The sequence below is a fragment of the Schistocerca americana genome, chromosome X, assembly GCF_021461395.2.
Source record: "Schistocerca americana isolate TAMUIC-IGC-003095 chromosome X, iqSchAmer2.1, whole genome shotgun sequence".
In the NCBI taxonomy this organism is placed as follows: Eukaryota; Metazoa; Arthropoda; class Insecta; order Orthoptera; family Acrididae; genus Schistocerca; species Schistocerca americana.
Window position 1 is genome coordinate 342,922,276 of NC_060130.1, and position 14,570 is coordinate 342,936,845.

At 43.4% G+C, this 14,570-nt stretch overlaps 1 protein-coding gene across 1 annotated transcript in view; it reads left to right on the plus strand.

Moving 5' to 3' along the window:
- Positions 1 to 881: 881 nt before the first annotated feature.
- LOC124556015 (popeye domain-containing 2) overlaps positions 882 to 14,570 on the plus strand; it is a 204,600-nt gene continuing 190,911 nt past the window's right edge. The window contains exons 1-2 of the mRNA XM_047130053.1: positions 882 to 950; positions 7,791 to 7,948. Of these exons, the coding sequence (XP_046986009.1) occupies positions 882 to 950; positions 7,791 to 7,948 (227 nt within the window). The remainder of the gene's footprint in view (positions 951 to 7,790; positions 7,949 to 14,570) is intronic.

A 14,570-nucleotide genomic window follows, 5' to 3' on the forward strand; every position in this document is an offset into this window, starting at 1 on the left:
CGAAACCAGGCTCAGTCTTCTTTGCAATGCAAAACTTCCAAAGGGACGTGAAAAAAATTATATTAACTTTTGGTGAATTGCAGAAGTGTTTAACAATCTCATTTAGACATTTTATGCCCCATAAATGTACGTTATGACGATTTATCTTTCCAGACCCATGAAACGCGTCTTTGTCACTACATATCAATTTCTTTAAAACGACGTCTTCACCCAGTAGCTACTGCGATCCATTAGCAAAAATCAGAACGAAGCTCATTGTTTCAAATAGTTAACGCTTGCACCAACTGCAGAGGTTCGCGTAGAATGTGCCAGACAGTTTTAGCGGTATCTGCAGTTCTCTGCTCGCACGTGTCGTACATTTCTTCGGACTCGTGAGGAATGATTCCCGCACACGTTCCAGTATCTTTTCTGACGATCGCAGCGGTCCTGGTTTCTTCGCACTGCATACGTAGTGGAATGCGCTGTACCACCAGTGGACTGTTTTACATGTTGCAGCTTTTACCTGATATTTGGTACAAAGTCGTCGTGTCAACCGCCACAATTAACCCACGGTTAGCGAATTCAAAGACACAAAACGCATGTATTGCACCATTATACTGTACACCATGTCCCGACACGCCTGCCCCCAAGTGGCGCGCTCTACAACTACGCCACTGCGCGGATTGTGAATCGAAACTTGGAGAGATGTTCTATCCATTGATATGTATAATTTTTCTGCACTTGTTGTAGTTTTCGAGCAGCCATCTCCCGAAATCCCACAAACACTTACGAAAAGTAATGAGGTACAAGAAACGAGGGCATTACAAGCCGGATGCCCTGTATACGGTCTTCTCGCACATTCTTCGCTTATTTACCTCATTCGAGAGTTACAACTTTAAGACATGAATCCTATACAGAAAATAGTGCACAAGTATGAGCCAGTGTCCAGGATTTTGGCGGAGCGGATGGCGGCAAGTTGTGCCACGCTGACTGGCAGCTGGTGCCCCAGGGGCCGGACAATATTAATGTCGCAGTCACCCCACCAGCTGAACCCTTTCTCAACGCAGCCGCTTTGCAAAATTAATACCCAAACTTTCACATCTGCATCTGCCTCCTGCGTACGCCATTCCTCAAAATTTCCGTCAGTTGCAATAAAAAAAAGTAAATTTGCAAACCATTCACGATGACTATTCCTATTAGACTAATCGTGAACCCCATACAGAATATTCATTTAAAATACCAGATAATTCCTGTCGGTAAAAAATGAAGTATATATTCTAGTATTACTCTGTTGCTTTTGTAGGATCGTTTACTGTATAATTTCTTGGATTTTCGCAGTCTTTTCTTCATTGCACAGGTTAGTAAAAAAATAGTTTTTAAGTTAATTATGGTCGTCTTTTGTCATGCTGTAATTAGTATTTATAGACATTATAAAAGTATTTACATACACTGGTCTCTTATACGTAAGGCAAGAGTTTTAAAGTTCTGCGTGTGGAAAAAAAAAAGAAAAAAAGAACACGATAGGATCATAAGGAGAAAGGAGAACGAAAACAACAGGGAGGATTTAGTATTGAATCTTGTTTTTATTCTTCCTTCAGATACTAAGTCTCCTGTCTTGTTGTTCAGCTTTGCTGCTAGGCGTATCGCGAGCACTTACACTGATGAGGTAAAACATTATGACCACCTGCGTAGTAACGTGTTGGCAAGGCAGCACCGCAAGATCTGTGAGGCATAGGTTCGACCTTCATATGATTCCGGAGATATGTGGCACAAGGCGTCTACGCACAGGTCGCCCAGTTCGGGGAAATTACCCGACCGGTGGTTTGTGGGCGCGGAGGTGGCGTCCTACTGCGTCCCATATATTCGTTCAGATTCACATCAGGTGAATTCGTTGAGCACATTATTTTACTATCATGTTCCTCAAGCTACTGTAGCACAGTTATGGCCTTCTGAAACGGGCAGTTATCCTGCTGAAAAATTCGATTGCTTTCGGGGAAGACATCAAGCCTGAAGGTATACAGGTGGTCCACATAAATGTGCACGTAGTCCATAGCAGTCGTAGTACGCTCGATTACTGTCACAGGTGCGTGTCTGGAGCAGCCGTTCGCCTGGATGACAGCATATCCGGACACAGCGACCTCATGTAACAACACGTTTCCATTGATCTACCATTCCGTCTCAGTGATACCGCACCCACTGTTGTCGTAATAGACGCTGTCGTTGGGCTAACATGGGACCACATAGGATCGTTCGCTGTAGAGCCCCCATGTTCAACAACGTGCGATGAACGGTGTGCTCCTACATACTTATGCTTGCACCAGCATTGTTCTCTAACACAAAATCTGCCGCAGTGCTGCTTCACAGAGCGGGGAAGAATACCACCTCCACGTTCTGTGATGAAGGAGGTATGGTTATCCAAGACTTTTTCGCCTATTCGTGGTTTCATTGTCCTTCAATCACTTTCCATAGATTCTCTGGAGCCGGCCGAAGTGGCCGAGAGGTTGTAGGCGCTACAGTCTAGAACCGCGCGACCGCTACGGTCGTAGGTTAGAATCTTGCCTCGGGCATGGATGTGTGTGAGGTCCTTAGGTTAGTTAGGTTTAAGTAGTTCTAAGTTCTAGGGGACTGATGACCTCAGAAGTCCCATAGTGCTCAGAGCCATTTTTTTTAATTCTCAAGATAGTAGCGCGAGAAACTGCCGACCAGCTTTGCCTTTTCCGAGATATTCGCTAGAAGGTGCCGTACAGTAACAATCTACCCTTCGTCAAACTCGCTTCTATCATTCGATTTCCACATTTGCGGCTCTTACCGTCTTTGGAATGAGTCCCCATTGACTTTTCTCCTCTTATAAGGAGCGTTTCACAATTCCTTTTACAGGCTACAAGGAGCTGTAGAGGGGGCGTAGTAGACAAAGGTTTGATAAGGAACCCATGTCCGGAAATTCACCGTTTGGAAATAAAGTAAGTTTTACCATTTTCAAATCTCCCGCTTCACGGCAGGCACATAAATTGAGAAGAGGGGAATAGGTACTGGTGGAGTTATTTTGGAAGGTTTGCCATTGTCACACCGTCAGTTAGTGTGTTTGCAACATGATGGCGCAACCGCGCATTTTGCACATGCCGTCCGCGATCATCTCAACCATACATACGGTGAAAACTGAATAGGTCGTGGTGGGTAACTCCCTGGCCACCATGGTCACCAAATTTAAACCCTCTCGACTTTTTCTTGCGGGAGCGTACGATGAGCCTTCTGCATGAGACACTCGGGTAGTCGGAAAAATCTCTCTCTGCGCGAGTTCTGGCGCCAGCAGAAATTATCCAGTACACATCAGGGTTATTGGACCATGCAAGCATGCGTCGTAGATACACCTTGTGCAAGGAATAGCAGGGTTGCTACGTGGAACAGCTCCTGTAGAGCACACAGATCAGTGCTCATTGTCTCCGATCTTCAAATCTGTTTTACATCAAAGCCGTCCATTTCTGGATATGACCAAAACTTTATCTATTAAGTTCCCTCTAGTATCCCTAGAATTTTGTGATAGGAGTTGTGAAAGACCCTGTATACTTTCCTTACTGCTTCATGTGCCAGTAACGGCACCAGGCGGCATTCTGTCTGGCGATAAGCGGTGATCGGAATGTTTCGGCTCGTAACTGTACTCGTATGTGTATCAGACTGTGTTGTGAGGCACCTGGTGACTGCGTTCTCGTAGACTTGGCTCTCTTCACGCAAGTTGTGATTAACTTATTACGTGCCGTGGTTTCACCGCCATTTAACCACTTTTCATAGATGCTCACGACAGGAGCACGTGAACAGCCGACCAACTTCGTCTTTTCTGAGATACTCGTTTCCAAACGCCGGACGATAACAATCAGCCATTTGTCAAACTCGCTTCTGTCAGTCTCTTCAGACAGCCCTACTACACAATCATTCGGAAAGCCTCTACAGGATGTCGAGCGGATTATCGAATGTATTCCGGTTTGCCTTCATATTCACCATGCGCTTTCACTCACAAAGGCTGACGCGGACAACTGCGGCAGGTGTTTCAGTGGTTCATCAGTTGACTCCATCGTCAAGAACATGTTGGTGCCAAGCCAGATATCTCGATTGCTCTGAAGACCCTACAGGTGTTTCAGAAGAATAGTAAATATGTTGAGAGCTTGTACCATTTCGAATATAAAGTTCCATAATAGATGTGTCCAATTTTTTTGGTTACGGAGGCAGAGCTATACAACCAAACACATACTCACATAAACTGTTAAGCAAAGGCAAAATATTAATTTCGTAGTTGATTTTCATAAATTCCACCTCCAACTTCAATGTACTTTTGAATTCTCTTGACGACAGCACCTGTAGCTCTTCAGAGGTTGTCTTAGCATTCTTCTATGAGGTCAGCAGTATTCATAATCCGAACCATCATTTCGTCCCTTGTGTGTACTTTTTCTTTCTAGACTTCGCCTTTCAACCATCCTTACGGGAAAAAATTTGAATAGATAGTGTCCAGGGACCTTGGTGATCCGTCTTCCGGGAAAGTATTAGCCTTAGATTATGTTTTATCTGACGATGAGAATGTGTAGTGGCCCCGTAATGTTGTAAGAACATACACATCATTTTAGCCAAAGGAACCTCTTCTAATAATGCTGGAAGCTCGATTACAAAAAAGTCTAGATAACCGGCCCCTGTAAAATGTGGTGGTAGCACAACAGACACAATATGCTGACTATCTGTCATATCACACGACGCTTTTACACAAAAGTGTTCTTGCAAATGTGTCTTCACAAAGTTACATGGCTTTTCGTCGGATCACCGATTTGAGTTGAGAATTTTGTTGATGCCGCCGCGAGTGAAAGTGGTTTTACCAGTAAACAGTGTTAATGGGATTACTCGGTGATTTCTAATTAGCCAACGACAAAATTCTAAATTCCAGTTGTCTGCCTCCGTTCTACCAACTGAATAATGTCTTCATTTCCACGTTCAGATCAGATGTGTTTGATTGGCCATACACCAGTACCACACAGTTTAGTCTGTACACCAGTTAACACTCCTGAACATAGTACTTGTCAGTCAAGAAATGGTCTATTGTATTTTCTATAAGCAGTAGTGCTTCCACTACAAAACCCACACAAAAATAACATATCGACATAATCAGCATTTGCAAATACGTGCGGCATGCTTGGCCAATAAGTCACAATCACAGTAGAAAATTTCTGCTACTTAAACTCAAACGTAACTTCACAACTTGAATTTCAAAACGAAAATGACAGTTGATGAATAAACCCATAGTAACTCGAGTAGCAACACGCGAAATGAAAACTTATCTCTGTAGCCAGCTATGTATCTGTAACCAATGAAAACTGGACACATGTTACGCGGAATGTTTTATTCGAGTTCGTACATATTGCCACTGCCTAAAATATTTAATATTGCTGCTGAAACATCCTGTGTACCTAAACTGTCCTCCGAAGATGCTTGGAAGTTCTGTCATTAGTTACTTCGATTCTTCAAAGTTTCACTGACGCCACTGGTAAGGATTGTGATAGAAACAGTGTGAGTGGGGGGAGGGGGGGGGGGGAGGGGGGCGTGTACGAGTGTACGACTGGTAGGAGGTATGATACTCTCTGTCACAGCTTGTAATAAGTAGAAGACCTTGAAGGCAAGTTAACGAGCGCAGTGGAGAATTTGTAACGTACTGGCCTCCCCTTCGGACGGGCGGCGTTTCACATCCTCTTCTGGCCATCCCGATTAAGGTTTCCCGTGGAAAGAAGGAAGGAAGGAAAGAAAGGAGATTACAGTCTAACGTCCCTTCGATGACGCGGTCATTAGAGTTAGAGCGTAAGTCCCGAATCGAGAAGAATGGGGAAAGAAATCGGAGGGGGAATTTCCAAACACCAAGATCTATAAGCCCAAAGCACCTACAAAAAAATTCGCTTACTTACTGTTTATGCTATTTGTTACATTGTCCAGAACGACTGAAGAAAACGCTGTAGTCGTAACGAAGATTGTGGAGAGTTGTGCTGCTAACAGTCGACACTTTCCTCATTTCTCGTACGATAAAATAAATTTAGTTATTGACTAATACGTTTAAAAAAAAACCCTACAGCATGGGCGGCAATAATTCCTTGAGTGCTTCCTTGCAAAAGGAGTGTCACGGTTTGACTTGCCGTCTACGACGAGGTCATTAGAGGTGGGACCAAGCTTTGATAGAACAAACACAAAGAAGGAACTCTGTCGTGTTATGTGTAAATTGCTCGTCCCTTCATTTGCAGAACATATTTAGGACACCTAATACTGCTCTTGTAGAATGAGAGTCTATTGGTTTACCATCGTGTCACCAGGATCGGTACTGTTCCATGTGGAGGTGGTTAAAATGATAATGTGTTCCAGGTTCTGTACATAAAGTACAATCGCGTTAAAACAAGTTAATAATTCTTAGTTAAAGTAGTAAACATGTCTCATTCCGTAATTTTACACTCGTTCTTAAATACTTATGCAACAACAATGTTCCCACGTATTGCGGAATACACTCTCCTGGCCGTAAAAACTGTATCACCATGAAGATGGCTTACAATAAATGTCAAATTGTCATGATTTGTACTGCATGCTTCGGTATGCAAAGGTTCAGCACTTCACTGCAACCACACAAAGTGGGTTGGAGTGGCGCCATCAACATTTTGTACATAAGGAATGATTATACAGCTGGTTCCCGCCAGCAGTTCACGGAATAAGGCGGTGGCAGGATTGTGGGCTATTGAGACTGTGATTTATTGTTCTGCGATATTGCTTGCGTGGTGGGGATCCCGTTACTGTTTTGTGAATATGGAATCGTTGAGTTCAGGAGGACCATACTCGACGTCGCACAGGATCTCAACGCCTCGCACGACTATCGCCCGAGAGGATAAACACATCATTCGCTCGGCCATGCAGTCAGCAACTGGACTTGTTTGCAGCAAGACAAGTATGCACACAGACAGTGCGACGACGTCTGGAGGAGCGTGGACAGGCAGGGCGACCATTGCTGCTGATTCTATGAGGCGGTAGCAGAGAGAGGCCCATCGACAGTGGTGCTGCCAACTATATCACCGAACACAGGAGTGGTACACCACGTTGTATGTTTTGCATACACCATAGCAGTGCGTCCTGCACCTGGCTTAATGGTATGGGATGCCATTGGGTACGTAGCACTATCACTTCTGGTTATCATAGCCGGCAATTTGGACAGCAAGTGTTACATTTCTGACGTGTTAAGGCCGGTGGCTGTACCCATGCTTCATTGACTCCTTGGTGTTGTCTTTCAGCAAGATAGCACAAGACCAATTGTTTCCCTTGGTGTACTGACACGCCTCTATACAGAGGGAGTAAGACTGCCGTCCTGGCCAGTGTGTTCTCGAGGTGTGTCATCCACTGAAAATATCTGGTCATTGGTTGCCACGGGACTGGCTAACCACCACACGTCAGCCACCACTACTGATGAACTCTGGTGCAGGGTTGAACCAGCATAGAATGAAGTACATATATCTATCATTAAAACTCAATTCGACTTGATGCTGAGCCAGCTTAGGGTCTTTGTTGCTGACAGAGATGGCAGCACTGTGTTGCTAATTGCGGAGGCTGCACATCCCCAATAACCACCAAATTTAATGACGAATTCTTGTATTGTACTTTGTACCTACAATAAATAAAACTTCTTTATTTGCAATCCTTCCTGGGGATGGAATTTTAATAGTTAACAGTGTATTTTAATTACTTCTTCACATAATGTACTTAAGATTGTAGAGTTTCCTGCTATTACTGATGTATGGTGTTTATTGTTTCAGGTGTATCTGGCACTATTTCAGCCTCTCAGGGTAACTCGGCATCAGTTCAAGAAGGTGCTCAACTGCATGCGGAATATCCGAAAGCTCAAGTACCAAGAAGTGTACGCGCAGGAGAAAGTGACCAAAGTGGACAGCCTGTCGTTAGTTCTGACTGGCAAGTGAGTATTCCAACCCGCAACATAGAGCTTCTTTCTAAAGCTAAGTCAGCAACCAAGAATCATGCTTGTCAGTGATTGGCTGGCGGTCGTCCCACTAACAATTGTCCCATATATTCCCCAGTAGTGATCCGAAAAACATTAAAATACTATATAGGAACTTTTGGCTTTCATATTAGTTAATTTACCCATTACTTTGACTGTTTCGTGTTTTTTTTTTTTTCTAACGAAAGTGAAGGTGTAAAAGTTTATTTTTATGTGCCACAGGCAAAGCCTATTTCACCCGATAAAATCATGTCATCTAAAGATACAAGCAGGATATTTGTCTGACTTCATTACAAAATATAGAACAGCATCTATTACGTAACCAAATTGTATATATACAGGGTATCCCAGGAGCAATGATCTATATTCAGGGATATGACAGGAACGATCATTTGGAGTAAAGAAGTGTAGTAAACATAGGCCCTAAAATGCATATGTTACGGAGCTGTGAGCAATTCCTCATCTTGGATACTGTTAAACAAATATCTTCTGCTGCAAAGTCTTTTTTTCATATTTTAAAAGGTGGTAGCATGGCCTAAAACAAGAAAAAGAAGTCTAGTGAACATGAGCTGCCGACCGGATTGGCCGAGCGGTTCTAGGCGCTACAATCTGGAACCGCGCGAGCGCTACGGTCGCAGGTTCGAATCCTGCCTCGGGCATGGATGTGTGTGATGTCCTTAGGTTATTTAGGTTTAAGTAGTTCTAAGTTCTAGGGGACTGATGACCACAGCAGTTAAGTCCCATAGTGTTCAGAGCCATTTGAACCATTAGAATATGAGCTCTAAAATCCTTAAGAGCTGTGACCAATTGTTTACCTTCCCTACTGTGAAAAAAATCTCTTCCACTGAACAAGTGCCCATAGCTCTTAAGGTATGCATTACAGAGCCCATGTTTACTAGACTGTTTTGCTTCGAATGATCACTCCTGTGATATCCCTGAATATTGGCTATTCCTCGTGGGACACCTATATAACTGAACAATTACCTGACAAGCACCCAGGAAACATGGTCGAATGTCAAAGTAACTTCGTAAACACACACACACCATCGTGTATATAAATAATTAGAGCTGCAGTTCTCTATGACAAGTAGAACGGTTGGTTTTGTTCGTGTTAAATGTTGCTACCAGGCCTAGTACGGTATATAAGGGGTGTGAACAGCGTCAGTCGTTCACTGTGAAGGACGCGGAGATGCTGTTTAGTCATGAGGGACAGCGCTATCTGGGCCTGACAGTGTTTAAAATGGGCCTCATTGCGGGTATTCGTATGGCCGGCTGACCAAATCATGCTATATCCAGATTCTCCCAGCATTCATACGTGACAGGGGCCCGATGTGTCACTGCATGGGAATGCGTGGGCAGGCGTTCTCTTCGTCAAGGTTCCGGTCGACCACGCCTGACCACTACGAGGGACAGTCGCCGTTATTGCTCACCAAACATATCCTTATCCCTACACATATGCGCCTGCTATCCAAGAACAAGTAAAATGGAAAACATTTTCCGGCTCATTCCGGAGCTGGTACAGCAGCCAGTATGTGTGATTTTATGTTTCTTCCGTAGGCCAATCCGAAGATGCTAAATAAAGTTGAAACGCGTCATTCAGGAAGTAATAAAAATTTTTTACACTTCAACGAAGACCGTTTATTCCTTCATAATATTCCCTGCAACATTCTATGTCATCTCGCACAGTTGCTAAGAAAGAAGCAGCAACCAGACTAATGAACCACCGTCCCATGCGTAGGCTACCGCTAACATAACACAAACGGTAGTTATTTAGGGATGTATGACGGCACAACGGTATGTCACGGACATCTTCCGTCTTCATGTGTTACCCCCCATCCGACAGTATTGTGGAGCCATTTTTCAACAGGATAACAGTCCTCCACACATGAGAAGAGTCTTTATGAGCTTTCAGCGTAATGTTGAGATACTCACATGACCAGCGAGATACCCAGAACCTCTGTGGGACCAGCTCGGACGTTAGCTCCGTTCCAGTGCCAGTGTATTGGATATCAATGAGCAATTACAACAGTTATGGACTAACTTGCCTCAGGAAAGGATACAACTGTTTATGACACCCTTCCTAACCTAATCAGTGCATGCATCCAGGCTAAATGGGGTGCAATGTCGTGCTTATAAGCAGGCTAAATTTGTTTCGGATTTGTAATGACTGAAATAACATCGCACAGCCTCTAAGCACATTAAGTTTCATTCCGTTTCCTCCGCACCTTCTGGGCACTTCAGCTTTTTTGTCAGACAGTAAGTATACAGTGATTACAAACTTAAGTCAAATTAACAGAGAACTTGGCAGTATGAGCCCACTTATCATAATGACATTGTGCCACCTGCAGCCTGGATGTGTGCGCTGGTACGTTTGGGAAGGGTATCGTAAAGCTGTTGAATCCTCTCCTGAGGCAACCTGGCCAACACCTCTTGCAAATGGTCCTTGATATGTTGGACACTGCCACGGGGACAGAGTCGGCGTCAGAGCTTCTATCAGTAACAGATCTGGAGTCTTGCTGGCCACTGGTGTACCTCAATATTACACACACATTACACACGTAGTTCACAGATACACGTACCACGAGTGGACGAGCATTGACCTGTTGAAATTGGCATCACGATATCGTTGTATGAAAGGTAACGCATGAGGACGCAGGATGTCCGTGCGTACCGTAGCGTCATCATAGTTCCCTCAATCACTACCAACCGTGATCTGAAATATTACCTGACGGCTCGCAACACCGTGACCCTGGGAGTAACACCGCCGCGTGTCTCCAAAGCATTGGAGCAATGGACTCCGTTCCAAGGTCGCCACCATACTCGGCGAGCGATAGCCATCCCGAGAAGAGCAGAACCGCGATTCGTTGTGGAACATAGTGCGACGCGATTCATCAGCAGTCCATGCTTCCCAGTTTTCATCACCACTCAAAACGTAGTGTAAGAAGGATGCTTAGGTCTTGCAGCTTGACCTAGGACCCATGGATCGGTATGCTACTTTTAGTACCTTGGGGCATTCAGACTTACAACTAATATGATAGAATTTCAGGGTCGCCACAAGCCTAAGCCGACTCTTTAAGACAAGAGAACCGACCGAACTGGAAAATGTTTATAATAAAGGGATTTACAATTGTTTTCTCCCTTTTTTTAATCACTTAGCTGGTGATTTTCACCTTCTCTTTTATTACTGCCCTTCTGAAATGACCCGTCAAAAGATACAAAAATGAATAGAGCATTCTTATTGATTTTACAACTGAATTCGGGTATTAATATAACAATCATCGAATAATAGGCAGGATTGATGGAATACAACTTATCACTGGTTTATTCAATTAGCAGTGCTCAATAATGGAGGGAATCAGGTACATTATAAGAGAAAACTGTCCCCTGATACGGGAACAAAATAACCTGCTTCTCTTTAATGAGAAAATCGTAACATTTGTGAAATTGAACGGAAGGAAAAGGATATGTAGTAATAAGGAAATGGCCATACACTCAGTTACTCAGTTCAGGCTCCGAAGATGGACTCAAGCAAGAAACCACCACCAGCACTTGCATGCAAAGGAGGAAAAGTGGGCAGAGAGAGTCCATTTCCATCGCAGAATAGCAGCCGCATAAATCAAATCGATGGGGAATAATCTCTTCCAGCTTAAGGCCTCCACCTATTCCACACCCACGTGGTTCCCACACAATAGATTTGTTACGCCAGATTTCGCTCTTGCATGAAAACTTCGAGTATTTACAAATAATATCATAACATGTAATTACTTACGGTCACAACGATAGAAACTTATTATACAGGAAAGGTTGAGCAGGTGGCCCTTCAAATAACGAAAACCGTTACAATTCGAACAAAGAGTACGACGATCAATTCAGAAATCAAGGGCGTAAAGAAATTGAAAAAAAAACGCACACACATGAAGTAACAATCACCCTTACTTTCACACGAAGTATGGGCAAGTTATTTTAACTTAAACATGATTGAAAGTTTCTGTGGTGGGTAAATTGCACCACGTTGTTCTACTGGAACAAAGTCAGCTCCGATCAGTGCAAAAATTGCACATAATCGTCAGCTACTACTGCTACCTCATCGCCAAATGCACTAGGAGACCCATGATGAACCGAACTTAAATATTTCAAGCTGTTTACAACGGACAAAACGCTAACTTCGGAAGTTCCTAGCAGAGCAACATAGGACTACGTCTGTACTCACCAGTAACCAGCAGCAGAGTCCCTTCCTCTTCACAAAGGTTCCATCAGCTACTGTCTGAAAACGGAAACCAGAGAGAGCTTCCGTCACCAACCTGACAAACAAACAATACCATCTCCAGAAAGACTAGACTTCCTGACCAAGTACAAGGATCTTGAGTTGGTCATCCTGCTCTCCCCTCCAAGCAACGAGCACACAGCTCTCGCTGCAGCAGACGACGGCCAACTCAACTTCCAACACAAATAGATAGAAGAGACATCCAATCACTCATTTGTTCTCACACACACACACACACACACACACACATTCACACACACACACACACACACACACACACACACACACACACACACATACACACGGTTCAGGGAAAGGAACAGGTATACATGTGGAAATACATGGTTTTGTGGCAAGAAAAAACATTTCTCTGGCTTCAGTCCACGTACTCAAGCCTTCTTGGGTGGTTCATGCGCTCAACCACAGTTACACGGTGGGCCACATAATTCATAATTGTTTTAGTTAGTAGGAAGTTCTTGTGGAACGGTTGTGTTGAGACGTTTCAGTAGCCGATGGCGTTGAGATTTTAACAGCAGCCTACGCATTGGATGGAAATTCCCTAACCAATAGTGCGGGATGGCACACAACGTTGCTAGGGATCCATTACTTGTTCTCTGATGGCAGGTGCAGATACGGTTACGATATATTTGGTGCACATACGGTTACGATATATTTGGTGCACAATACGGCCATTTCCCCTTGTGTTGCTCAGATGTGGTAGACCAGAAACTTGATGACGACTCTGACCAACCCTCACATTCCTATGAACCCAAACACCGGCCACTATCACACCCGAATGTCCCACAAATCTGGATATAGCACGATTCGACCAACCGTACCCACAATGAGGCCCCTTTCTAACGGTGCTGATGACGCTGTCTCGGTTGGCTACGCAGTACCTCCGTGTCCTTCACAGTGATCACTCAGCATCTGACGCTGTTCATACCCCCTTATATACCCTACAAGGGCTCGTAACCATTGAACAGGAACAACACAAAAGCACCCTCGTGGCCATTCTACCTATCACAGAGAACAGCAGCTCTTATCATTAGCATAACTACCTTTGGTGTGTACTCGCACGACGTTACATTCACGTCCTACCTTGTCTTCTGGGTCCTCACTTTTTTGTCATTCAGTATGTATATATCGGATGAAATAGGGAATAAATTTAGCGTAAGACCTATACATGGAACTTAGAACTTCTGTAAGAGAGAAATAATGCTTAATTTTTGAAATTTCTAACAGTGTAATTGGGGAGGTTCTAGCAAGAAAGTGCTATGCCATATTTTTATGCTTTAGAGATGAAGTCATATTAATGTTTGAGCAAATCCTAAAATCACGTCAAGTCTTAAATTTTGGTTGAACACATGTAATAAGTTTCTCTGGTATATCTTACTTTGTTTTATGAGACAAAATATGAATATTTTAAACTACATTATACAGAAACTAACGTTTTAAAATAAGATGGTACCTTTCTTGGCAATATGTTGAACAAAAAACGTAACCTGTATTAGACAAATATTTTCATTAACTTTATAAGTGCTTACAAACAAATATTTGTTTACTTTCTTTCTAAACATACAATGTTTCATTTCAAAAATAGATTAACCATGACCTAAAATACTTCTTCTACACTTTCTTCTCCATTATCATCACTAACAGCAGCAGGCAGCAAGTTGCGATAAAAGTAGTGGCAGATTGGCGGAACATAATCCATTAGCTTCATTACATCATTCAGTTTGATTTTCTTAATTTCAACAGGTCCGTTCTAAATGGTTCAAATGGCTCTGAGCACTATGCGACTCAACTTCTGAGGTCATCAGTCGCCTAGAACTTAGAACTAATTAAACCTAACTAACCTAAGGACATCACACACATCTATGCCCGAGGCAGGATTCGAACCTGCGACCGTAGCGGTCACGCGGTTCCAGACTGAAGCGCCTTTAACCGCACGGACACACCGGCCGGCAGGTCCATTCTATTTCGGTCTTAGAGCCATGGTATTTGTGTTCCCTTTCTTCCTTGTAGACACCTCTTCATACTCAATGTTCATTCTGTTTTTCAGTTTCATAACCCATGTGTTGGTTTGGTCAAACCTGAGGCATACAGTCTCTGAGAATTTAAGCTGAGCACCACTAAGATATTGTTTCCTATTGTACTAAGCAGGCCATTTTTCAGTTCTGTTATGTCAAAGAAATCACCACTTTCCATACTTATGACATTGAACTTGTGTTTACGGCCACAAGAGCCAATTATTTCTCTCCATTGTGAAAGAGAGAGTATTCGTTGGGTTGTCCCCTCTGATATTCTTCAATT